This window comes from Plecotus auritus, assembly GCF_963455305.1.
Source record: "Plecotus auritus genome assembly, chromosome: 1".
Classification (NCBI taxonomy): domain Eukaryota; kingdom Metazoa; phylum Chordata; class Mammalia; order Chiroptera; family Vespertilionidae; genus Plecotus; species Plecotus auritus.
Window position 1 is genome coordinate 49,417,080 of NC_137770.1, and position 27,390 is coordinate 49,444,469.

At 51.5% G+C, this 27,390-nt stretch overlaps 1 protein-coding gene across 11 annotated transcripts in view; it reads left to right on the plus strand.

Annotated features, from left to right (window-relative positions):
* The window catches only part of MEGF11 (multiple EGF like domains 11), a gene marked incomplete at its 5' end in the record, with an annotated part of 349,005 nt that overhangs the window by 99,105 nt on the left and 222,510 nt on the right, over positions 1-27,390 (plus strand). For 10 of the 11 annotated variants that reach the window (XR_013960411.1, XR_013960412.1, XM_080664633.1 and 7 more), the window contains 3 exons: positions 16,745-16,850; positions 21,136-21,237; positions 25,667-25,767. Coding sequence is in view for 9 of the 11 variants with exons in the window: in XM_080664633.1 (XP_080520759.1) it covers positions 16,753-16,850; positions 21,136-21,237; positions 25,667-25,767 (301 nt within the window). Of the gene's footprint in view, positions 1-16,713; positions 16,851-21,135; positions 21,238-25,666; positions 25,768-27,390 lie in introns of those variants that run through there. The other variant, XM_080664632.1, reaches the window with a different exon arrangement.

Below are 27,390 nucleotides of genomic sequence, written 5' to 3' on the forward strand. Positions count from 1 at the left end.
TCCTATTAGCATATTTCTAACGAGCGTTATTAAGGTGAATTTCATTGCAGCTCTCAGAATTTTCATTAGAGGAGGGAGCGGGAGGGAGGGCAAGGCAGGTCGACGGAGGCCTCAGGCTCTCAGACCTCAGGCTCTCAGACCTGAGCCTGCGCTTGGCTCCAGCCCCCTCTACGTGATCTCTGCTTCTCATCCATGCAGAAGGGGTCCTGCTGCTTTTCACAGTGGGATTAGACAAAAGGACCAGGGCTGGTCATCCAGCAGGGCTCACCATGCAGAAGGACCTGGGTGGGCTCAGCCCCGCCTGGTGATGGGTGGGCCATCACTCTTCTTTGAGCCTCAGTCCCCCCACCTGTACAATGGGGAGTACAGTTCCTTCCACGTGGCTAAGCTCTGTGGGTATGAAAGATATACTTTGTTCACTGTTGCCCCCCGCCCCCGCCCCACCCCCCAGTGCCTGGCACGTCAGCTAGAGAAGAGAGATGGGCCAAGAGAAGAAAGACAGAGTTTCCCAGGAATGGGATTGGCCATGGGTGCCTATCGGGGTGCTGGTAAAGGTATGCTCACTCATCGTCTATAGTTGGGCTCTGGTGGTGTTGACTGGAGCCCAGGGCACCTGTGCCAGTGCTGGGGTGGGTAGGGGGTTCTACAAGGCCCTCAGCTCTGGGTGTGTTGCCATATAGATGTGCCGTGGGGAGGGGTCGATGGGCATTTCTGGGATAGCAGCTTTGCCTTCTCCGTTCACCTGGGCCTGGCTGGCTTCTTGGAGGCGCAGGCAACTTCCCTAGTAGCTTAGCAGACCCCTGCTTCTGCCACCCGATGGCTTTGATGGGGCAGGGACCTGTGAGTCCAGGGCAAAACCAGGATATTGTCAAGAAGGGGTACCTGTATGCTGTAGTGAGAAGGGAGAATGAGACAGAGAAAGGGTGAGGTCACCCCCTGGGTAGGTTTTTCGCTCAATGAGGGTCCCCGGCCCTGCTCTCAAGGAGTCCTAGTGGGTGGTTCTCAACCCTGGCTGCTTGTCAGAATCAATGTGGAGGTTTAAACCCATGCCGAAGCTCCACACATAGAAATCTGGTTCTAATTGGCCTGGAGTGAGATAGCAAGCATAGATTTTTAAAAATGTCCCTGGGTAATTCTAATGTGCAGTCACGGCGGACACCCCTGCTTAGCGTGTGCATGTGCTGGGAGGGAGCCGCTAGATGTCCTGCCTGGAAGGAGCGGCCTCCCCAGCCTGCCACCCACCTGGGGCGTGCCGCCCTGCCCTGAGCTCTCTGATCAGGCGCTGTCATTTCTGCCTTTGCCGTTTCCTAGGGACAGAGGAGGTGCCAGAGGAAAGGGTGAGGCGCCTATTGCCAGCCTTCTGTACTGTGCCACCCAGCCCCACTTTGCTACTGAAACTTCGGGCCCCTCCTCACCCCACCCCGAGTCCCACCTCAGGGTTCTCAGCTCTAACTGGCTCTTCTAGGATCAAACGAGACAGTGGATAAGGACATGCTTTGTCACAAGCCCATGAGAAGGTGAGGGATTGCCAGTCCTGGGAGAGAGGACCAGGGAAAATGGCTTCTGAGGGTCCGAAAAGCAGGGCAGCGAGAAAAGAGTGGGACCAGGCTGTGGCTTCCTAGCCTAGAAAGTTAAATTCTGGAAGCTGCAGGTGACAGGGAGAGACCCTCGCCAGCGACCAGCAGTCCTCTCTGCCCCCGAGGGAAGGAAACCCCCTGAGGATAGGCTGGGTGAGTGGGCTGGAAAGGCAGCAGACACGGGTTTGACTGAGAGGCTGGTAGATTCGAGGTACCTAGAATCCAGTGTGTCCCAGGTGGACCTCACCATCCTTCTCTCCCCTCGACTCACCGGCCGCCCTATCTTTTCTGAAAGTATGGCGGAGTGGGGGGGGGGGGGGCAGTGGGTTTGGGGGCCCAAAGAATAGGATTTGAAGTCAGTTCTACCAGCTGTGTGACCTTGGGCAGGTCTCTTTCCTCTCAGCCTCGGATCCCTCACGAAAAAACAGACACTGCTCGGTCCAGTCATCGGCTCTGTGCCAGCTGCGGAGGGCCCCGAGAGGGAGCCCTTTTCCCTTTCATCGCTGTTGCTGCAGAGACCACTGTTGTAGAACTCGGAAGCGTGTGGCAGACCTTAGCTAGAACCCAAGTTGGGCTCTAAAATGACAGGACTGTCAGTCACCGTCTTTTTATAAATGGGAAACCGAGGCTCAGAGAAGCCAGGAGTCGTCCCATGGTCCTATGGCTGGTGGGTGATGCTAGAAAGCTCCAACTTAGGCCTTTACGCCCCCGCCCTCTGCTCAGGGAGACCACCCACTTGCGAAGTGATTCTAGCTCCTCCTCGTCTGGAGGCAGCCTGGAGCGGTGAGTGGCTCATTTAGAGTCACACAGCTGATTATCGGAAGAACTGGGGTGAGAGACCTGTTTCTGGGTGTCTCTGTCCCTGGCCTGTCTCAGGCGCTCAGCTCAGGCTGTCCTCAGACCTGCAGGCAGCCTCGTCAGCAGATTCTGTCTCCTCATGGCAGCTGCGCCCGGCTGTGGGCCGCACTCGCTCACTCGCACGTCCCACATTTATAGTCCTCGGCACAGCGCTGCACGGCTCTACCATTTGGTGTTAGTGACTGCATCACAGCAGGTGAAATTGGGTTGAAATAAATGTCGCCTCTGCCTTCCTGCCTCGGGGTGATTTTGGCCTCATCTCCACTTTGTGGAGTGATCCAGAGTCTGGCATGCACCTGTCTAGATGTGTCCTTTTTGATGCAAAGATGTTGCCAGGGCTTCTGCTGAGCCCGATGTTTCTTGAGAACCGTGGGAGGTGGCTGCAGAATTCCACAGTGCACTGCACCTTCCCATTGCCTTGGACCCACCCCCACCTCTGGGGGCTCCCGAGCAGAACTGAAGGTGAGGAGGGCCTAGGAGTGCTCTCACTTATTAGACTATTTTCTGTGTGGGGCAGGAATGGGGTGGGCCTTGCTCGCTCCTGGGGCACAAATGACTGCTCTGTCTTGTTGGGGAACTGCCGCCTTCTGTAACAAAATAAATGCCACTCCTCTGAGGGTAGGAGAGGTGCAGGGGGGAGGGGGATCATGTGCTTCATTATTGATCCCATTCAGATCTCTTGCCAATTATTGCTATTCCTCCCCCCCCCCATCCCCACCCACTATTCAGCTAGCCTTAAAGGTAGAGTGTGAGGGGTAGGGCTTACCCCCTTAAAGATCTGTCCCCAGCTTTTCCCTTGATTCCTCAAAGCACAGCTGAGGCAAGATTGGCACATTTAAAGGTGGTAGCTAGGTTAAGGGATGACACAGGGAAATACATACAGAGGACACTGTCATTTTAGATAATCTGGTCCAGGGTGACCGGTATCCTCATCTGCAACCTTGGCTCTGCTCAGGAATGTCGCCCCGTCCAGTTCTTGTAGCGGAGGCACGCACCCTGCCCACCCACCTCCTGATGACAGGGCCACAGGGGCCCTAAAGACCAGTTAGTACCTTCTCAGCCAGGTTCAGGAGGGAATTCAGCCCTTTTGCCATATGCTGTCCACTGAATGCCATAGATTGGCTTTTCCTGAACATCTAGAATGGTACGAGTCATGTACCCTCCTTGGGAGAGTTGAGAAAATAGTCACTGCATCATTTTCCGGGTTCTGTGGTCCAGATGAGGAACCCTGGCTAAGAAAGGCTTCCTCGCAGCTAATAGAGGACAGTGAAACGCCAAGGGGACAGGAGACTTGCCCAAGGTCGCACAGCTAGCTGAAGCCAATCCTTTCTCACAAGAGCACAGCATCTCCTCTTCCTCTGCTCAAATTTAGTGAGCATGGAGGAAGCTCTGGTCCAAGGAGATGACCCTGTCCCTCCCCAACATGCCATACACGGCACGTGCATGGGTACACGCACACACACACAAGCTCTTGCGTCTGAAGGGCAAAGACACACCTGGAAGCATAGTGCTGGGCAAGCAGGTAGTCCTGAGTTCAGATCTAGTTCATCCACTTCCACACTGTGAGCCTCTGTTTCATCACCTGCAAATGGAGATCATAATACCTACTTCCAAGAGCCACGGGAGGAATGAGTGAGATGGGCCAGGTGCCTGGCACAGGGCAGGCTCCCGGGCACCACTCATTTCCTGCTCTCCTCCGGCACTCAGTGAGCTGCTCCCCAGTTGGTGAGTGAACTGAATGTTCACTCTTTGACTCAGTCCACACCCAGGTTCTCATCCAACAAGGCATATTAACAGGGCATTCTTAGTAAATGCTCCCAAGGTACTGACGACGGCATTAGCACCCTGGAGCTCAAACTTTCAGTGCCAGCCTCCCCCCGCCCCAACCCAACTCCTACCCACCTCACTCTCCTTTTCTTTCTTCTCCCCCTCTTGGCACAGCCAACTGTCTGTGTGTCACAGGCCTGCCATGGTGTAGCAAGCTCCTGGCCTGCCTCCTGTTCTTCCTACCCCATTGAGTCTCCGTACGTGTTATGGCAAATTTAGAAATTTGTGGGCACACTACAGAATTAGAACGTTGGGGAGGCATGGTTTAGACTTGGCACAAGCTTCCTGTTTTCGACAGATGGGTGATTCAGGATAAGGAAGGTTAGTGCCTCACCAGCCAAGCCCGCCTGGGGAAAGGGCAGGAAGCAACCCGGAGGAGCTGGAGCCATCGGAGGAACCTGCCCACCTCCATTCTGCCTTGAGGAATGGGAGGTTCAGATTTCTGAGTTTCCTGTTGCGTTGGGAGTTAAGCAGCGAAGACCTTTCTGTGGTTCCAACATCTGCTACCAAAACCCTTTTGCAACTGTGCCCTTTTCCTTTCCTGCTTGGTAAGTGGGCTGTGATGAGTGGGACCCAGTCTCCAGGATTTACCAGGAGTCTGCATGATTTCAGGGTCATCGTCGCTAAAGGCCTTGTCCTTGTTCAGCAGTGGGTAGGAAGTGAGGGGAATGAAGCTGAGTAAATTATCAAAAAAGAAGCTAGCCCTGGAAACTGCTTTTTAGGACAGGATAAAAAGTCTCACCGGCCCTGGGGCGGAAAACACCAAGTGAGAACCAAGCCTGACTGGCGCCAGTGGGTGTGGCCAGCTGGTTCTGTGGCGTCCCCGTTCCTTGGGATTTGGCTACATGTTTTTCTTGGACACTGGTGCTCAGGATGGCCTTTGCCAGCTGGGCCCAGCTCAGCGACTGGACGCAGATCTTCCTCACTTCCTCCTCATAACCTGCAGGGCCTCTCTCGGGCCTGAAGGCCATAGTCGCATTGCTCCACGCTCCCTCCTAAGGAGCTGCTCTGACATGTTAAGCTTTTTCATTTAGCACACACCGTGCGTAAAGGCCCCCAGACAAAACAGAATTGATTTATAATTCTCTTAATGGAAGCACAGGCTTTAGTTGCTCCAGAAATAGATCGTTACCACTGCCACCTTTGTGTAAATTTTTTTTCCCTCCCATGTTTTTTTTTTTTTCTTAAACACCACCGTGGTCTTAAAATATGACGTTTTATTTCAGCCCTCTATCATAATCCACTAAATGCCAGACATTTCTTTTTAGACCTATAATTTATAGCATGTTTGTTCGGTTTCACTTCATTAATTAATGTTCTTCCCGGGCCCCCATGCCAGAGTCTTTGTGTAATGTTCTCTTACAGTAAGCAGGTGCTTTTATCCTCAATGAACAATTTCCTGGAAAATACCGAAATAAACAACGAATAATCAGGCCAGGAACACAATGAATCTGGGAGCTGTGTGCCATTCTGCAAATTAAACCCGCGGAGAGAGGGACAGGTTTTACCTGCCACAGTGCTGTTTTCGTGGCTCCTTCCTTTGGGGGTGGGGGAAGGGGTGCTGAAATCCTGGAAGGTGAGTGAACCTCTTGCTCCTGCAGGAGACAGCTCCGAGGAACTGTTTTATTGCAAATGCATGTGGCTGTGGAGGTGGTTGTCAGACACAGCCTAGGCCAGAGATGCAGCCAAATTAGGCGCTGGTTTCAGACTTGGAATCATCGCTAGCTTAGCCTGTGGGTCAGCTGGGCTACATCACAAACTTATTAAAATTCATCTTCAGTTCCTTTTACTCTTGGCAGATGTGTCCTTACCCCAAAGAGGCAGTTCTTATTGGAGGACACTAATAAACGTGTGCTCTCTCTGTGTAGGCTCCCCCACACCCCAGGAGTGTTTGTAGCACACCCCCCAGCCACCAGCACGAAGATCAATGACCATATTTGTGCAGTGGTTTACTGTTTATAGGTCCTTCTCCTTGTCCTCATCTCTGGGTTATTAGGACCCTGTGAGTCAGATTTCCTTATATTCCCACTTTACAGAGGAGGACACTGGGACTCCCAGAGGTTGAGTGACCCGCCCAAGGCCACACAATTGGTCAGAGACAGGACTGGGATTAGGACTCAGGAACTGAGTCCGGGTTCCAGGTGCTTGTTACCCCTGGAGGAGCCGAGCCTGTGGGGTGCAGGTGACTGAATGAGCCCTGGAGTGAGGCGAAGCACCCACACTGCCTTGACTGGGCTGCGAGCCAGGACTCATCAGTGTCATTGACAAAGGGCTGCAATAAATTTCTTTTAAAATCGGAATACCTGGTTCATTTATTTTACTGAATAGACTGACAAAACCGTACGTTATCCATACATTTTTCCATGTCGTAAGATCATTTTAGGTCTTTGAAGTGACATAATGTTTCCCATCACAGCATGGATACAATCGCTGCATGGACACATGCCACACAGTTGTGCTGGGAATGTCCCCCCAGCTTGGTGGCTCCAAGAGCCACCTGGGAAGTACCATAAAGTGGCCCATGTCCCTAGAGGCAGCAGGCTTAGGGCTTAATGAATCCCTGCTGTTTGGGAAAATGCACCCCAAGGAACAGTGAGGGAGAATCTGGGCTGGGAGGAGGGTAAGCTGGGGAAGAGCTGCCCATATTTTGTCTTTTTGTTTTCAAAATGAAGATGTCTTTATTGTGGTTTTTCAGATTTAAAATTGAGACCAGCTCATCATAGAAAACATAAAATACGGGAGTGTAGAGAGGAAAGTCAGTCACCTGAAATATCATCACCCAGGTATCTGTGTTAGCATTTTTAATATCTTTCCATATATCTTTCTGTTCATGCTTACTCTCTCTCAATGCCCCCCCCCTCCCCTCCACACACACACACACACAACATCTATAATAATAAAAGCATAATATGCGAAATAGACTGGACATCCTTCCGGATGTCCTTCTGGACGACCTTCCAGATGAACTCGGGGCTATGAGGGAAGCCCGGGTCCCAGGTGCCAGAGGGAAGCCGGTGCCGGCAGCTTGGGGGAAGGAAGGCCTACTCTTGCACGAATTTCATGCATTGGGCCTCTAGTTTTATATAAATGTGATCATAATGTTTCTGCTGTTTTGTGACATGTACTTTTCATGTAATACATCAGGGTCATCTTTCCATGTCAATGAACTTAACGTATATTAAAATATTTTTGCTTTTCCGATTATAGTGATAATAATGCTCATTGTAAGAAACACTAATACAGCAACATAATAGTTTGACTTAGGAAACACAAGTCCTATATATTGTCCCCTCTGCCCCCTGCTCCAAAGATGACATACAGTATTTTCCACACATCAGTATTTTTAATGTTTGCCTACTATTTGGTTATGTACACACTAGAGGCCCAGTGCACAAAATTCGTGCACAGGTGCGGTCCCTAGACCTGGCTGTCTATCAAAGCGTGAGCATCTGGTGTGGAAGGGCAGGTCCCAGCTGACCTCTGGGCCCTGGACAGCACCTGGGCCCCCGTGCCACCACACACCCCCTCCACCTGAGTCACAGCGCCCTAGTCCCCACAGAGAGATGTGGTGAGGGTGGCCAGACGCTGCAGGCTGGGGTGCAGTGTGGGTCTCTGGGCTGCCCAGCGGCACCACACAGAAGCCAGACAGGCAGCATGCTCTCTTCCAGCTGGCCTCGCAGACCGGCTCCTGCACGAACCCACGGGGAGCCCAACCGGTCCCTACAGTCCCGGCGGCTGCAGCCTGGCTCACCCAGAAGACGTCGTGTGGGTGCAGGGCGGGCTCCTCGCAGGCACCCGGCACCTGAGCGTGGGGGCTTCCCTGTCATGCGAGCCCTGGCGTCCCGGGGGAGTGTAGCAGGGGGAGTGAGAACGAGCTTGGCAGACACCCTGCATTCTCACCGCACCTCCGTCCCCATCACCCCACCGCCAGGTAGCCGGTGAGAGGTCACAGCCTGTCATGTTCCGCGCCGCTCCCTGATGGTCAGTGCATGTTATAGTGAGTGGTGGAACTCTCGGTCGAAAGACCGCCTGAGGGGACAATTTGCATATTAGGCTTTTATTATATAAGATGGTGGAATTTATTTAGCAAGGCCCCCACTGATTTAGACATTTAGGTTGTTTCAATGCTACAACTAATACCTCTTTATTAAGAGACTAGAGGCCTGATGCATGAAATTCGTGCATGGGTAGGGTCCCTAGTCCTGGCTGGCGATCAGGGCCAATCTCTGGGGTGACCATTGGGGCGATCAGAGGGCCCTCACTGGCGCCCGCCTTGGCCGGCTTGGTGCGGCCTGCTCGCTGGCACCACCCTCCGCTGCCGCCAGTCGCCTCCCTCTGTGGGGAGACTGGCGGGGCAATCGGGGACCCCGCTGGCACCTGCGTTGGCTGGCCTGGGGCCTGTGGGCTGGGGGCAGCTCCTGCGTTGAGTGTCTTCCCCCTGGTGGTCAGTGTACGTCATAGCCACCAGTCATTCCACCAGTCGTCCTGCTGTTTGGTCAATTTGCATATTAGGCTTTTATTATGTAGGATGATGCAGCAAATATTTTTGTACCTATCCTTGGCCTTGGTTTATTTTTAAAAATTGAATTGCAGCAGTGAATGCTCTGGGTGAGAGATATACATTAACACGTTAAGTGCCCAGCCTGTTTTGTCTTCCAGACGGAAAGTATAGTGTCAGTCACTGGTGACTGACTGGGCACTTAACGTGTTAAAACGTGCTGCTATGGGCCGCCAGGCTGCTTTCCAGAGCACAATGACGCACATTTTTACTACCAGTGCGCAGGCGTAGGGCCTTTCAGGCTTTGGGACAGTTGGAGTCTGGCTTCAGAATCTCCTGGCCTACATGCATATGGAAAGTTCCAGAAGGAAACCTGGAGAGGTGGCCCTGATCTGATGCCATGCCTGCGGCTGACAGCCAAGCCCTCATGTTTGGCTCCTGACTGGTGGTAGGTGGTTCCTGACGTGTGATGGGACAGAGGCTGCCCTGGTGTGGACACTGGGTGGGAATAGAGGACAATACTAGAGGCCAGTCTTCAAAAGGATGCTGAGGATTGCACAGAGAGGTGGGCAGGACTAAGGGTCCCAACCATCACCGTGCTGCTGATACCTGCATTTCTGGTCCTGGGCTGCAGCGATCCTCACGAGAATCTGTGGTTCTCCCCTCCTTCTCGTGTAGTCCAAGAGGAAAAGAAGGCTCAGAGCAGTGAAATGAGCTCTCCAGGATCCAAGACTAGAATCCAGTTCTCCTGCACCTTCTACTTTATCTCCTTGCTCCTGGGAGATGGGGCAACTCCGGAGGAGGGTGAAGAGAGAAAAGAATGTGAGGAGGGGAAGGGCAGGAAAGGGCAACACATTGTAGGTGAGCTTGGAATGCGGGGAGGGTCCAAGAGACGATTCCGTCTGACCCCAGTCTTGGAGACAAGCAGAGAGAGAGAGAAGATCAGAGAGGGAAAGCAATCTTTCCCAGGTCACACAGCAAGTTAGTGACAGAGAGGAAGAATTGGGACCATGGGAAGCTAAACTGCTCTTGAGCTGAGGTGGGAGTCAGGGTGGAAGACCCAGGGGAGAGAGGAACATACAGCTGCTTTGAGCCCTGGCAGAATGGAGCTAGTGAATGGGCTGCTCTACCTTCAGAAGCAGCTGCCTGATCAAGAGTAGCTTCAGAGGCAGCTGAAATAGAGATGGGCCAGACTTACCTGGGAAGGTCCTGCGGGATGTTAAGCATCGATTCTGCAAAGGTCTCTGATTTCCCATCACACTTGTCAGAGGCTTCCTGCTGGGAAAGGCCTCCTGCTTTGAAATAAGCCACCTCCTGGGTTTGCTGCCCTCTCCCGGCATTCCCACCCACCCTCCGGCAGGTACTTGGGGGTCTTGGGGCAGGGCCCTGCTCGAGTCATCTTTGTGTCCACAGGGACTGGCTCGTGTTCAATAAATGTTTGCTGAGTGGATGGATGAAAGATGAGACTGGTCTTGATAATTGTTAAGACCAGGAGTCACCATATGGCCAAGACTAGGTTTTCCAGCAGAGGATTTTTCCATTAATATCTCCCCCCCCTTAGCTCCCCTCCGCCTTTCCTGGCAATACTAGAAGTCAGAATTATAGGGCTTGGAGGGTCTTTGAGGTGGGGAATGTGAGTCAGAAGGAAACTAATAATTTACTAAGTCCCTTCTAGTGTAGCACCAGACCCAGAGCAGGTAAATGATTTTGTCCAGGTTATGTAGCCAGTAAGACAGAGTCAGGATTTGCGCCCAGTTGAGTCTGAGTCCACCATTCCCTTCACATGAGCCCTGCCACCAATGTGCCATGCGATCTGGGGGCAGTTTTCCCTCCTGTGGGTCAAAGCATTGGGCAGTCAATGCTCCAGGTCTGTCCTGGTCCAGCTCTGAGAGCACATGGCTTGCTGTCCAGCCCATTGTTCTCACAGTCCAGCCTAGGTGGGAGACTTGACCTTGCAGTGATGGGTGATTGGTTCCCCTGGGCCCATCCCTCAGTGCTCTCTTCCCTTATGGGCACGGTGTTCTGAGAAATGTTTGTTCACAGTGGGAAGAAATGGGGACTAATCCCCAGGGGGCTGCGTGGCCGGAGTGACTGACTTGTCTTGGGAGGTTGTATGGATGTGGCCATGATTTAGTGCCAGGGTGTGAGGGATTCCCATAATCTCAGAACCCTGCAGCCCCGGGCAGGGATGGGAGAGGGAAGCTGACAGGCCTGGAGATGGCTGGGTTGGGGGGAGGGACAGGCAGCCTTGGGGTTGGCCAGGCCAGCTGAGTGTGCCCTGATTTGCAAAGAAATGGAAAGATGAAGATAATTGCTTTGCAAGAAATGGAATGGCCTAAGAGCACAGATAAGTTTTCTCCTCATCTTTGGAGGGGCTGGAGGCTGGGGGTACAGCTGCTTCCGCCTCGGGAAGGGGAGGGTTGATGGCTCAGAACCTAGAGGTTGTGCATAAAGGGGGAAGGCGGGGTTTCTTTATTAGTTTAGTGGTTTCTACACCTTTGCGTCTAGCCTGCCCTGGGAATCAGCCCACCGCTTGTTCTCTGCAGGGGTGAGGGTGCAGGGGACAGGGCAGTCTTTTGACCCTGATTAATGGGTGCTGCAGGCCTCCATGGTGCCATTTTTAGGATTTGCAGCCCGAGGCTTCCCTGGCCAAGGAGAAAGCAGAATTTATCAGGGTGGTGGAGCCCAGGCTCAGAGGAGGACATTTACCATGTCTTCGGAGGGGACTCCAATCCCCTCTGATTTATCTAGTGGGCAGGCACCTGGCAGGGCCTCCACTTTGGCTCTGGGATGTGTTCCTGCGGTCAGGGAATCACTCTTCAGGAGATTAAGAGCTGTGGATTTATTTTTAAAACTTTTTTCTTAAGTGCAGGAAGATTAGAAAGCGTTCCACATAAACCTGGCCCCTGGTGGGACTGCTGGGAGGCTAGAGGCTTCATCAAGGCAAAGGGTAAAGCCTCTTAATTATGGGCTGATCGTGGCTCCTCTTTCATCTCACGCTAATCAGACCCCAGCAAGGCCAGCGAACAGAGAGGGGCTTGGGGACGGGAGCCAGCTGAGAGCGCAGCAGGCAGATGAAGGACAAGGGCATTGCCCCATTACCAGCAAACTTGGCTCTTGTTTTATTCAGAAAAAAAAAAGAGGTGTGTGTGTGTGTGCGTGCGCGCGCGCGCGTGTGTGTGTGTGTGTGTGTGCGTGTGTGTGCGTGCATGTGTGTGTGTGTGTGTGTGTGTGTGTGTGTGTGTGTGTGTGTGTGTTCTATAAACAGAAGATAGAAATCTCTATGTACACTCACATGCTTGGAGGATTTTGAGCAACCCGTCCCCGGTCCCCTCCCTGTCCCCCACCCCCCACCTTTCTTTTGGTCCCAGTTTGGGTTTTGCCTCTGTTGCTTTCCGGGCCTGAAAGCGCCTTTTCATGAGGCGCTTGGAACACCAGTCAGCCCCCAGTTGCAGCTTGAGGTATTGAGTGGGCTTCAATGCCCGCCTTGTGCTGGTTCCTGGGCAGGCGTATCCCAGTGCTGGTGGGGTGGCCCGGGCGGGAGTCTTTGAATCACTATCAGGATGTCACTGTGCCCTCTGTATCCATTGCCAATGCATTGGTATCTCCATGGTGCAATGTTAACTCAGTGTGGAATGCCCCCTGCAGTATGACCTGTGGCCTCTGTCAGGCCAGACACAAGCGATGTGGCTGATCCTGAGGCGTGGGATGTCTGAGAGGTTGAGGAGTTGGTTTGCTCTTTCTTCTCAACAAATGTGCATTCGTGCTAGGGTGGCAGTGGTCAGGCACTATTTTATGGGCCCTTGGAGGTTTCCACTCACACACAACACTGCGGATCAATTGGTGATGACTGCTTGGAATAATTCTATGCTGAGAAACAGGCTGAGTGGGAAAGTGTGCCACAATTGACTAGTAATGCCTGTCTTGGGCACTGGCTGGGAGACAGACACACAGGTGCCATGCACTTGTCATACCTGTCTATGTTGCTGGGCAGTTGTCACTAACTTTGGAAATTCTTCCTCTCCTATATGAACCATCTATAGCCAACCACCTCCTTGACCTCTCAGACACCCCAAGCCTCAGGATCAGTCACATCACTTGTGTCTGGCCTGACACAAGCAGGATGACCTGCTGTTGGGACAGGTCTTTAGTGGCTTCTGTCAGGCCAGGCACCAGCAGTGTGGCAGACAGCGCTCTGGGTGCTGATGACAGCAGTGAACATAAAAGACCAAAATCCCTGTCCTTGTGAAGTGTGGTCAGTGGTACCAAGAGAAGGAAAGTGATGGCAGGTTCTAAGGCCAGCCAGAGAGCTGAGGCCACATCTAGATGATTCATAGAGGAGAGGAACAATTTCCAAACTTAGTGACAACTGTTCAGCAACGTAGGACAGGAAGGACAAGTGCATGGCACCTGTGTGTCCCCCTCCCATCCAGTGCCCACCACAGGCATTACTAATCAATCATGGCATGCTTTCCCACTCAGCCCCATTTCTCAGCAAAGCAGTCCAAAAAGCCATTACCAATTGGTTCCCCAGTTTTGTGTGAATGGAAACCTCCCAAGGCCCATAAAATAGTGCTGACCACTGCCACTAATGCAAGTTTGTTGAGAAGGAAGGGCTCCCTGGAGGAGACCGGGATGAACAGAGAGCAGGTTCTAGGTATGTGGACCAGGCTCCAGTGTCGAAGATTTTGGCACAGTCCGGAGGACTAGGCAGGTGGCAGAAGTGAAGCAGGTGGGAGAGGAATTTTGCACAGATGGACTGTGAGGTCATAACAATGGATCCCAGGGCAGAGGCCATCTGTTTGTCTGTCTGCCCTCTGCCCCAGTTTTATGCATCTTGGCTAATGTGAGCAGCTGGTGTCTGGCCAGGTGTGTGCTGCCATCAGAAAGACAGGCTGGACTCTACAGGTGCTAGTGATGGGGGTCCAAGCAGAAGGCAAGGCCCTCATCTCTAAGATCTGCTCAGGAATGGAAAGATGGACAGAATCTGGAAAGGTCCAAGGCCCAGGCGGGGAGGAGGGATTCTTTGCCATAAATGTCAGTGTCTCTTAACTACCCATTGGCAGATTCCCTTCAACACCACTTGCCAGGCCCAGAGGCCCTCAAGTGTTGGAATAAACTCTAAGGATGCAGATTGACAGGACTAGGCCTTCCTTCAGACTTGAGCTTGATGGAGGACCTCTGCTCATAGCATGGTCACTAGAAAGAGTTCTACGGGAATAAAGGAGGTCTTTGCTTCAAGGCTTCTCGGAGCCTGAGGTACGCTCAGACACATGAGGCTATTTAAAGTGAGGACAGAGCATGCAGCATCTCCTGAACGTAGTCACTCATGGAAACCTTTGTCTGGGAGATTTCTATCAATATCCCTCGGGCCTGGTGTCCCATTGAACCCAATTCTGGAACTGCCTCCCACAGTTTTCCGTGTTTCCCACCACAGCTCTGCAGTGCAGCCCTCTGCTGCCCAGGCCCTCCAGCTCTGCCTGCACAGTCCTGCCTCCACACGCTTGCCAGGACCTGTGCCTGCCCTGGAAATTCCCTTTTTTGACCCTCTACCTTTCCATATTCTGTCCATCTTTAGTCCCATCCACTCCACAGTGTGACTGAACCACCAGCTGCTTTAGTCTCCTCAAATAGACTGTAGCTGGCACGTGTTATTCCTGTGTCCTCCGCAGCATAGCCCTGGCCGGGAAGGTGCCACTCCAGGAACCCTCAGCTGATCAGTTCAGGCCATGGCAAGTGTGCAGACTGACTATACCCATGGGCAGGTGTGAGAGACTCACCTCCTGGCTACCTTCTCTCCCCTCTGATCCCCATGTGCAGTTCATCAGGGGTAAAGCACACACACTCCTCCGTGGGGGAAGACATTTCTCCACCTCTGGAACTTTGCTCCCTTCCTCTACTGCTTAATATGCAGGGAGCATGGCCAAGAGGGAAGGGAACCCCCTGATCTACTTACATGTTCTCCTCCTCTGCAGAGGAACAGGGGCATTTTCTTATTTAATTATTAATGTCCTAAATCGGATGGTGCTCGATACGTTAACCTCTGTCACTCCGAATGGAGTCAGCCTAATAACCGCTGTGGCAGGATTGATTTTCCCTCAGTCAGCGCATAAGCATATATGTCTTTGAGATCCATCTTCGGAGAGCCCCGGGAAGCCCCGTTAAAGTTAATGGCCATGAGTTGCCTCCATGTGGGAGCAGCTCCTTTGTGTCTGCCCTTCACTCTGCCTCAGTGACATGTCTTTTTCTAAAATCAGTTCCCGAAAGGAATTGACTATTTCAGCTTAGGACCTGACCCCACCTTCAAGATGCTCACAGACACGTTGGCAAGTAAACAGGCGAGGAAGACGGCAGCCCGGCGGTATCTCCTCCTCTTTGAGGAGGAAGGGTTGAAATAACCTGTAGACTCCAGTTTGTGAAGGGCGAGCTGCAGAGGTGGGATTAGGTCTCTGAGGACCAGGATGGGGGGTGGGGGGAGATGGGTGTGGCTGTGGCTTGCCCACTCCCAGACTCTGCATATTGAGCAGAAACACCAGGATCCCTTTTCTGTCTCCTAACTGGTTTTCAGAATACATTTAGCCAGATTATTTCCAGATCTTAAATAGAGAGAGAAACCTCATTAATCATTAATTTGGACCCCCATGGCTTTACAGAATTGGTGACATTTGTTTATCTTTGAAGGAGCTGGTAAGAAAGAGTTGAACAAGGACATATTGGGGATGGGGAGGAGAGCGGCTAGCCTTTCAGGAAGACAGGAGCTCCATTTAGCTTCCCTCTGTGTACTAAAGGGGATGTGTGCATCATCCATGTCCCTCTTCTCTGTCCCAAGGAGGGGGATGCTTCCTCATCTGTAAGCTCAACCTCCTTTCAAGCTGGGGACCCCTTTCCAATGTCAACATATTTTTAATACCATCCCTTCCCCCCAGTTGATAGAAGTTGCATTTTTTTAGTGTGTCTGGTTGAGAAGAAAAGCTACTCTGAATTCAGTAAAGCTTCTAATCAAATCATGATAGCATCTGTGTACACATGAAAAATGTTGCCATCCTTCTGAGTCATGGTGTCCCTTTATTCTATAGCCGATGTATGAGCACATAGGGATTCCAGGTCCTCTGAGGTGGCTCTGGAGCCCCCTGCACCCCCACTCGGTGGGAACCCTTGGGGAGTTCTCAGGGGTCATTTCAGCCACTCCCACCTCAATGGTTCTCTGTGAGGAGTCCTTTGTTGGGGACAAGGGGGTTGGCATTCTTTGCAGGCACACTTAACACCTGTCACCTCAGGGGCCTGGATGGAGCTCAACAAACTGCTTCCTGGAAGCCCCCTACCAAGCTGCCCAAGCCCTTCACGGAATGGTGGGAACCACGTGCTGTAACTTACGTCACTCTGGCTGCAGCGGCTTTATATCCCGTAGGAGCAGAGAAGCAAGACGCGGCTCTGGGTGGCTTGCTTGACCAGAGCTGCCTGGAAGCTCCCCCAGGGCCACACCAGCCACCTTTCTTCTCTTTCTTCATGGCAGGAGGGGGTGTAGGGAGAGGAAGTGAGTGGGCAAAGAACATCAAAGCTGAGGGAGAAAAGGACAGAGGGAGGGTGTTGCCTGTAAAGTAGTTAAATCAGGGCTCTTGGTCCAAGATTGGGCTCATGGGCCTGAGCACACCCTGAAATCATAGCCAAATGTGTGGGGGCATTTTTCTGGGGAGAAGGTCTCTAACTTTCAAAGCAGTCCGTAATCCGAAGCCCTCTCAGATGCCCTGGCTTGGGATTTTGACTTTTCCCTGAGTCAGGCTTCCTACTCCTTGGTTACTCAGAACCCGTGAAGTGTTACTGCATTAGTCAAAAACTGCAAATGTAAAAATGTCAGTGTTCATCGCGCACTGATGATGGGAAACTTCGTCTGCTTAGCCGCTTCATGTGAGAAGTCTCAGCGCCAAACAGATGCCCAGGAACTCTGGCTAGTTAATGTCGCTGTCCCCTTTGTTCTCCTGCACAGGGCCCGGGATGGCACGCTCAGTGGCAGGGCTCATTGTCTTCTCCCTCCTGCAAACCGTACTCTCTCTGAACCCCGAGGACCCCAACGTGTGCAGCCACTGGGAGAGGTAAGGCACGGGTCTCAGAGGGCCAGGCACTCACCTGAGCTTTGCACTGGTTGGGTTCAGAAGCTGTCCACTGTAGCCTACAGCCCAGCTAGAGAGACAGCATGGAGCTGAAAGATAGCACAACGCAGGACAGATGCTGTCTGCGTCTCGCTGTGGTGGGAGGTCAGGGTGCAGGGGGTTGAGTGACAGGCCGTTTAAGTGATGCAGTCTCATGTTCCTCCCTGCATTCCCACTTCCCAGTCATTTTACAGACGAGGAAGCAGAGGCTCAGTGCCCATTCATAGCCAGGTGGGTGCAGTGAGTTGTTCTGGTCCAGATATGTTGTTTTCTGATGCTATAAAGTCTTTCCTGGTCTCCCAGGACTGGCAACAGTGCAGCAGCTTGGACATGTGGGCAGCCAGCAGCCTGCCCTGAGGAGGTGGGGGAAGGGGTTGGAGGGCTGCTCAGGGAAGGGCAGTTGAAGGCAGAGGCAGAAGAGCCGGCTGCGGCACGAGGTCCTCGGGGAGTAGGCCAGGGCCCTGCAGACGGTCTGACTTTGAAGCACAAGGTTAACGTATTGATTTTGGTGAGCAGAGGACAGTGACCGGAGACCCAATCAGGAAAAACGAAATTAAACCCTGGAATTGATTGGCCATGCTGACCAGGATGACTCTGCCACTTAGATGTTAATAAATCAAATGAATAAAATTAAGACGAGGGCCCGATGGGGGAAGCAGATGGTGGAGGAGGACAGGTGAGGGGGTGGTCCATGCTCCATGCCCATGAGGGTGAATGTCCCATCTCACGGCAGGGAAAGCACCTCACCCAGGGCTCTGGAGGGACAGTGCCTGCACCAGCATGGTTTTTGGTGACTGGCGCTCTATGGGGAGTCCCCACAGAGTCAGGCTGGAGCAGAAGGCAGTGTGCCCATTTTCAGTGAAGTGGGAAGAACACGAGATCTATGACCAGTAGACCCTGGTTCATTCCAGTCTGGAGTTTTCCAACTGTTAGTTCTATGATCTTGGGCATGTCTCCAAACCACTCTGAGCCTACTTCCACCTCTGTAAGGTGGAAGGGGGGAGAATGAACCTCAGGCTTGTTGGAGGGTCAGGGAACCAGTTTCAAAAAAGTGCTTTGAAGAACAAAAAGCTCAATTATTTCCTTTCCTTTTCTTGTTGAAGGAATGGTCTTTGCAGGAATGGTTATCACAGATTTCATGCACACGAGGCTCACTGGGAATGTGAATGAAACACGGAGTCTCTTGAGACTCTGATTCCATTGGTTTGGGATAGAACCTAGGAATATGTATTTTTCATAAGGTTTCCACATGATCGTGAGGTGATTCAGGCCCCTTGGCCTCTTGTTTATGGTGAATTTAAACCTTTATTTCCCAGTGGGTGAGAAGGCGATCAGGTGGAATTCCATATTAGTCTCTGGTTTATGGACTCTAGTCTCATCAGCCCTGACTTGTCCATCTGTCCCCATTGAGACAGTTGCTTCCTGCCCCTGTCTGTGCTGTATCCCAGACCCCGCATACCTCCGTCCCTGCTCACCTCGGCCTTTCCTACTGCCTCCAACTAGGTCTCTCTCCTCGAGGAAGCCCACCCTGACTTCCCTCTGGTCTGGGTCCCAGTTGCACCAGTGGATCAGTTCAAACTTAAACCAAACTCCCTAAGTTTCTAAACCTGCCCAACATGAATAAGTTTGAAATGTGAACATATTCTGAGCACAGCCTGCACAGAGCTGGCATTTCAGGTTTACAAGGCTGTCAGCTGAGTATATAGCTTTGGTGGGAGAACAAAGAGTAACCCTAACAGCTAAAATGAGGTCTGAGGACCCTCTGGGCATCTTTAACCCCCTTGAAGTGATGCCCTGTGATACCAAGCGCCTCCTTTTTCTTGGCTTTTCCAACTGAGCTCTCCTGCCAGTTACACATGGACGCATCTGGTCTGTGTCATTCCAGAAACACACCCGGTCCCCAGAGACCGCTGGGGGAGAATTTCCCAGTTGGATTAGTGCTTCTGGCGGGCTCCTCGTTAATTATACACCTCCACCATAAAACCCAGCGGAAAGACCTCCCCAGGCTAGTAAAGCCCAGCTCTACAAGATTAATCTGGCCCCTCATTAGTATGTTGGCAAATGAGCATGTTAAACCATCCAGCCATGAAACCAGGGGCACACACTTCACCCCAGAGTCTTGGAGTTGGTTCAAGGTCTCGTTGACAGACTTGCTTGGCTCAGGGCAGTCTTGCAGAGCCAGCTCTGTCCCTCATGACCCCCTCCCCGCCCCCTCCGTTGGGCTGATGCCTTTTCTCTGAGCACCCACTGTCCCCAGTGCTGGGGGGTGTCTGAACCCTTGAGTGCTTAACAAAGGCAGGGAGGCCATTCTGTGGGTGGGGCTTGCTCTGGCTCCCCTGCCATGGTCCGGGAGGAAATATTCCTCAGTGCCTGGCACAGGAAGTGGACTATTGCCAGTCTTATATTAATGATGGCTAGCATGTTGGACACTGTGCATTTTACATTTATTATCTTCCCACCACCCTGAGATATAGATACTATTATTGCCCTCTTTAATCCTCCCAATAGCTACACGAAGTCCCTGGGAATATTTAGCACAGATTTCCAGGTGAGGAAAGGGAGGGTTATAGGAGTCTTATATGTCTGAGGACATGCTGCTAACAAGAGACAGATTTCAATCTTGACCCAGAGCCCATGCACTCTCATCCATTCATTCTCCCTCCTTTAAGTGAAGTGTCAGAGCACAGGGTCATGGAATTTCAGAGTGGAAGGGGCCTTTGGGGTGGATGTGGAGCTGCCTCAGTTTCTCCAAGCCTGGAGATAAAACAGAGCTTTGGGCCATGTCTGCATAGATATGTGCCTCTGAGGCATGGCTTGCCGGGTAGAGGCTCACCAAGGGCCCTCTTACATCCTCAGTGCTTCAGAAGAACAGCATGTCCCACCACCCCATTCCCTCCTGGACAGGGCTGACTGCTCTGGCCTCTTTCTGAGTTCTAGATCTTTCACACTTCCGGCGTCAGAGAGCCTGCTGTGGACTGAGTCAGGGAGCTGGTCTGCCTAGACCCCTTGCAAGGAAACCAACAGTTTCCTCAGGCAAAGCAGACAGGCTTTTATAGCCTGGACCTGGCCATCTGGCCCAGGTCAACGAGCCTTCTGGGAGGAAAACACTGAATAGTACCAACATACATAAAAATGAATTCTGAAATCTCAGCCGACATCCTCTCCCAGCCTGCACAGGAGGTGTGAGTCTGTGCTTTATGTTCTGGCGTGGCTGCTTTTTCATACATCTCCTGCCAGGGTGGGCAGGAGGGAAGGCTTGTTTTTGTGAAGTTGAGATCTGCTTCCCTGTGGCTTCCACCCATGTGTCCATTTTTACAACTAACAGGCAGGAAAATGAGATGCCACCTTGATAGTGCAGAAGGTAACTGATAACTTTGGGGAAGTCACTCATCCTCTCTGATGCTCAGTTTTGTCAGCTGTGAAATGAGGATATAGCAATGCCACCTACCTTATAAGATTGTATGAGGATTAAAAGGCTTTAAAACACTCAATGCAGGGCAGTTAATACATATTGACAGTTATTGCTACCAGCTGTGTGATCTGGGCAAGTCTCTCTGAGCCTTAGTTTCTTTATCTATAAAATGGGACCACTTACTTCACAGAGTTGCTACAAAAATTAACTTCCATGCAGGTGTTTTGAAAACCATAAAGATCTAAACACATGTATTTTTTAAAATATATTTTTTATTAATTTCAGAGAGGAAGGGAGAGAGAGATAGAAACATCAATATTGAGTGAATCCTTGATCGGCTGCTTCCTGCACACCCCACACTAGGGATTGAGCCCACAACCTGGGCATGTGCCCTGACTGGGAATCAAACCATGACCTCCTGGTTCATAGGTCAACATTCAACCAGTGAGCCACACTGGCTGGGCTAAATATGTATTTTAAAACCTTTGACTCTGCTTTCCAAAACCACATAGAATAAACCAAAACCCTCCTTTATTCTTTCTCTGTTAAATGAACAAATGAACTAGAATTTCAGGAAATGAGCTGGGCCAAAGGGCAGTAAGGCATGCGTCCTAGATCCAACCAGGCATCAGGTAGGTTTGGATGCCAAGGGTATCCAGGGCAGAAGGAGGATAGTGGGGCGGGAGAGAGGGGGTGTTGGAGCCCCTGGACACTTGGCTGAGGCCTGGCTTCCCTGGGGAGGGAGACCCCCATCCTGAATATCAGCTCAGACTCCCAAGTGCTGACTGTGACTTCCATCTCCCATCTGGTTCTCAGCTATGCCGTGACTGTCCAAGAATCATACGCACACCCCTTTGACCAGATCTACTACACACGATGCACAGACATCCTCAACTGGTTCAAGTGCACCAGGCACAGGTGAGTACCTCTCTCAGAAGGCGGGGCAGGGAAAGGGTGCTGGGCCCCCAGCGTTTGCCTTTCTGCCAGTTAGTAAAGGCCTCTGTGACAGATGTGGTCAGTGTATCACCCATATCCCCTTGGTATTCACTCTTCACACTAAACCCCGGAGATGCTCTGCTGCGGGCTTCTTTCTGGCCAGAGGAGCAAAGGGCAGGAGAAGCACCTGAGAATTAATGCCTTTGGGGGCATTCCTCAACCAGTAACGGGTAGGGAGTTGGTAGGTAAATACCCCAGCTTTCTTCCCCTGAGGATAGAGGGGGCAACTCTGAGTGTATTCCAGAGGTGCTCGGTCACCCATAACAGTAACCTGCTCAATAGCACACCCTACATTGGCTGTCTGTATTTCCCTGTCTCACTTTCCCATTCCCCTCCTAGTGCTTTCTAGGGTCACTTCCTAAATAAAGGACTTGTCCTTGAATCCTTGTCTCAGGTCTGCTTTTGGGGGGAAATCCAACCTAGAACAGTCCTCCCTCCCCCTCAGAGCAGATGAAGTCCCATGCCTTGGAGAAGAGAGTGCAGGCTAGAAGTCAGCACCTTCTCAGCATCTCAACCACTGCCTTGCCTCAGCCCTCCTGCAAATAATGACATGCTCCCATGTCACAGGCAAAGGTGGGGGGGCAGGGGGGGTGCGGGGAGGAGGAAGAGAGAACATTTTTTGTTGGATGACCCTGGGCAAGCCATGATGAATGATCCTTGCCTTACCTACCTGCAGGGTCCAGTGAGGCCGGGGATATGAAAATACTTTGAAAAGTGCAGGGGAGAATGGGGAACAGTGAGGTATTAGACCCAAGGTGGCATTATTACTTCAGGGTTGAAAAAACAGCCGATGAAGAGTAAATGAGGGAATGAATGAGTGAGAGACCACCTAGAAGGTTCACTTCCTAGTTGCTGAGCATCTGTGTTGGTTCCAGATTTCCTTGCTTCCTCCTTCTGGGCCTAGTCCCTCTTTGGGATTTATGCAGGAATCATGGTAGGTAGCATGTGGATGGGGAAACCCACTCTATGCTGAAAAACCAAAGTCCTGGCATTTGGGGTTTTCTAGTAACTTCCTGTGAGACACTGAACATAGATATAGTAACCACTTTAAAATCCTTGCCTGCTAATCCAACAACTGGGTCATCTCAAGGTTGGTTTCCATTGATTGCCTTTTCTCTTACGTAGGTAATATTTTTCTAGTTTCTTTATATGTCTAGTAATTTTTCATTGTATGCTGAGTATTATGAACAGCAGAGACAGTAGAGACTGAATTCTGTTATGTTCCTTTAGAGCAGGGGTGGGGAATCTTTTTTCTGCCAAGGGCCATTTGGATATTTATAACAGTATTCACAGGCCATGCAAAATTGTCAACTTGAAAATTATGTTGCTGTGAAAACAGCAGGGCCAGACCAAATGGACGCCCTGCGGGCCAGGCGCTCCCCTCCCCTGCTCTAGGGAGTATCAGTTTATTGTTGCTTGCTTGCTTTGTTTTATCAGCCAGTTAACTTGGCTAAACTCAGTTTCCAAACTGAGAGTTCACTAGTTTTAGCGTTACCTGGGCTGCTTGTAACCTGCCCTCCACACACATAGTTTCAGGGGACAGAAGTTTGGGCAGATTTTTACCAAGAATATGGGCTTCCTCTTTGTGGCTCTTGTCTTTCTGGAGTTTCCCTTTTCCCTTTCTAGTTGCTGAGTCCACCCTGTATTTGTCCTGTGGTTCTTCAAGCCAGTAAGGCTGCGTGTCTTCTGTCTAAATTTTAGCCACCTGGAGTTTTTATTGCTGACTGCGGTCTGTCCTTGGACTAACCTTGCCCAGTGTCATTCCCTTCTTCCAGGTGTCTACTCCCCTCTAGTATCCACCTTTGTTCTCTCTCTAGTGCCTTCAGGTAGTTGCTTTTTCTACTTTCCCCATATTGTATAACTGTTTGCAGGATGGTTGGTCTAACAGGAACTACTCAGCCATTACCCCATCCCCTTCCTCTCCAGGGGTCCTCAAACTTTTTAAACAGGGGGCCAGTTCACTGTCCCTCAGACCGTTGGAGGGCCGGACTATAGTTTTAAAAAAAAACTATGAACAAATTCCTATACGCACTGCGGGCCCGGGACGAGTCCGCTGCTAAGCAGGACAGGCAGCGGCACCCGGCAGGCCGGATAAATGTCCTTGGCGGGCCGCATGTGGCCTGCAGGCCGTAGTTTGAGGGCCCCTGCAACCCTTGGCTATGAAATGAGAAGGCGGGACCCACTGCCTCCTCCCAACTCCCCCAGTTGTGCCAAGTTAGCTGCTTGTGGATCTGGTCAAGGCAGAGGCAGAAATAGAAGTCCTATTCCCTCCCTGAGCCGGTCAGGCTCTGAACCAGCCAAGTTTGCTCTGAGGCGTGGCTTTGCTGGGTACTTGGAGGCCGGGGCTGCCGTCCATCACCGCTGGGGAAGGGTGAGTGAGTGGCTGCTTATTAAAATAGGATGCATTCCTGGAACATGAATTTTTTTGCTAAATTATTGAGTCGCCTTGCAGCCTTCCTGATGACCCAGAGTGTGACGCTGACAGCGGCACCATCAGTCTGCTTCTGTGCAGAGTGCCTTGTTTGAACGGACGCAGCATCCTCCTCCTGACAGCAGTCTGGCCCCGGCTCCTTCCTCTCCTGCTTCTCACCCAGCACTGGGAGCAAGTAGGGATGGGCAAGCCAGCAGCAGTGGGAGCATCTCTCTCCTGAGAGGCTGTAGTGATGTCAAGACCAACTCTCCATTGGAGGGTTTGGGGAGAGCCCTGTTTGGAGGGAGGAATGGACTGGTGACCTCTGAGTCAACCCCAGTTGCTCCTTACCTGAGAGGCTTACATCACCCCCGAAATTGCCAGGAGCTGCCTCCCTGTGCCCGGAACGTAGCTTCACATTGAGATCAGCTTACTTTCCATTAGGGGTTTTTTGACAAAGTAGAATGACCTTAGTTTACGACATTCCCAAATATCACAGATTTCCCCAGAGCCCCACACTGTCATTTGTCATAAAGCGAGGGCTTTAAGGACTGGGAGCCTGTGTGGTAGGACTCCCTTCCCAAGTTGGCCTGACCCTCCGTAGAAAGCAGACTGTCGGCATCTGCAACCAGCCCCTCTCTCTGCCCACTGAGGAGGGGTCCACAGGGCATGCACCCCCGGTGCTAGCAGGGCAGTGAGAGAGCTCTGGCTTCAAGGCCTGAGGACCTGGGGTTGAGTCCTAGTTACATGACATGACCTTGGGAACTTGCTTTCTCTTTCTGGTCCTTAATGGCCCCTTCAGATCTCTTCCTTTATGACCCTATGTGTGAGGAAGGAGCTTTGCCTCTTACTATCCCATTGACTCTCCTGAGGACTCAGTTCTCACACCATCCATTGCCTTTTTCTTACTCTTTCACTATGGCCATCCCATAAACCCGGAAAGCCACCCTGTGGGAACTGGCACAGGGCAGTAGGTTAAGCTAGTAGCTTTGAAATTAGACTGACTCAGGTTTGAATCCTGGCTCTAAAACTGTTTAGCTGTGTGACCTCGAGCAAGTCAACTTCTCTGAATCTCGGTCTTCTCATCCATAAAAAAAAGTGGGAAGGGGTACATAAAATTGAGTAAGAATAAAAACCCTAAAAAAGAAATGAAATAAAGGCCATAATGAAGCTACCTGCCTCAAGGAGGGAATGGAAGGAGATTTTGCCTATAAATCTCTCTGGCACAGGGCGATGTCTCAATGCCCATGTCAGCAGAAGGCCTGGAACCCAGGTCTCTGATTCCCAGTCCAGAATGCCCTTTGCTCTCCAGGCCTTACGCTTCCCTTCCGTATGTAGCTTTGTTCTCTGCAGAGCCAGGCTTGGTTCTGGGCCTTCCCAGGGATGGCATGCAAAGCCCTTCCTAGGAGGTGTTCATTGTGGTGTGAGGGAGATTAACTCACCTCTGGGTCTGAGTCAGACTCAGAGGGTCCTTTTGATGACTGTGCTTCAGTTCTCCAAGTGAGTGGACCAATTTCCAGGGGGCCATAAGCAGTCTGCTTGTTGGGTTGTTGGCAGTAGGCATAGAAACTCTCAGAATCCCAGTCCCATCCAAGTCATCCCCTGAGCCCCTCCAGCACAGGGTCTTGAAGTTTTAAGGAAAACTCTCCAGTTACCCTCCACAATGTCACTCAGACAGCATCTCCTGCAACCCTTCTAAGTATCGCTCTGAAGAGAGTGGGGAAAAGTCAGTAGGTGTAACAAACACCGTTTCATTCTGTATTACAATGGCCCAAACCCCGCCATCGATTGTTCTTTATTGTGTTCCTTCATATTTGAAGCCACCATGCATTTTAAAATGATTATTGAATGGCATCCTCAATAGAGCTTAACACAAATATCATTCTAACAGGAGTGATTGATTTTCAATATTTTCAAGTGGCTTTCTCCCCTGTGCCTTAGGATCAGCTATAAGACGGCGTATCGGCGTGGCCTCCGGACCATGTACCGGCGGAGGTCCCAGTGCTGCCCCGGCTACTACGAGAACGGAGACTTCTGCATACGTATGTAGGGGCTGTCTCTGCTCTGGCCTCAGTGGGGTGGGAGGGAAGTGGGGGGCGGTACCGAGGGGAAGAGAGGTAGAGCTGTCTTTCGGGCCTTGGGCCGCAGGTCTCAGCTGACCTCAGAACTCCAAAGTCCCTGCCTGCTGCCAGCTTGGAGGGAACAATGGGTCTAATGCAAGTACATTAGCACAGAATTGTCTATCAGATCAACCTCCTAAGTGGGTTGATAGAAGCGAGTGAGATCTAGGCTCTGAAGGGGTCAGGACAGAAATGGACATTTCTGGAGTGGGTGCTCTGGGGAGCAGTGGGGAAGAAGTGCTGAGTGCTTGGCACAGAGCTGAGGGCATAGTAGGTGCTCAAGAAGGCTTTGTTGTATGGAAGGGAAGCGGAGTGGATAAATGAATGGAGAGATAGATGGATGATGGATAGATGATGGTTGGATGGATGGATGGATGGGAGGAAGGAAGGCAGGCTTGATTACTGGATGACAAAATCATGGTACCTCGAAGGAGGATGGCAAGAGTAAGACATCACAAGGGACCTATGCCAGGAAGTGGGAAGGTTTCCAAAAAGAACTGGAATACACCAAAGAAAATGTTGGTTCATGAAAGACACTTGTTCCCTCTTTCCCTTTTTGTCTGCAGTGGCTCAGTAAACTGAAGCCTTACGTCCCCAGGGGGACCAGGGCTGAGTTGCTGGGAGCTGCAGGCCCTCTGAGTGGGGGGCAGTGTGGTACAGTGGGAGACACCCAGGAGTAAGAGCCTGCAGGTCAGGGTTTTGGCCTCAGCTTCCCAGGCACGTGGCTTTGGGCAAGTCACTGACCCTCTCTGGGAGAATGGTTTAGGGCCCTGCTAGAGTCTAATGGACTCTCACCACTCACCTCTGACCAGTGGGATGGGACCAGTGTGGGGCTTTCCAGTGGGCATTAAATTTCCTCAATGGCAGGACACTGTCAGAGAAGCTTGGAGCCCCCATTTAATTACTGAGGGGAGACCGCCCACACAGCTTCTGCCTCTGCATTTGGAGGCAGATTTGAAGAGTGATTTTCCTTGTTAGTATTCTCCTTGCCATCTGGGTGGGTAGAGTGAGCAAGCACCAGAGAGAGAATTTGGGCAGAGTGGGCGTGTTGATGTTGGGAATGAAACAACAATTTTCCCCTACTGTTGTTACATCTCCCCTAATGCTGGAAAAACTCAATTCTAATTGCATTAAAGGAATGAATGAAAAATGCTCCAGCAAATGGGGTCAATACTGATGGTTTTGCAGGAAAAATACAAAGATACTTACCCAATGCAAACTCAAAAAGCAGTGCAGAGGACTGGGCTGGGCCAAGGCCTTGGTCAGTGCTTCACCTGGGATGGGGTTACCATGGGGACCCAGGTGTAGAAGTGAGGTCAGAATCAAGACTTTACTGCTGCCGCTCTGTTTGCCTGGAGTGGAGCAAGGGTCAGGCTGGCAGTGGGACACGGGAGCCATGAAGATGGAGCAGGATGGATGTGAGCAGCCCTTCTGAGCTCAGGGTGCAGTGATGGACTCAGGGAAATTATAAATGGAGTTTGGATGTCAGCACGGCGCCCCAGGAACGGACGAGCACCTTCCCCTTCTAATTTCCATTAGTGGATG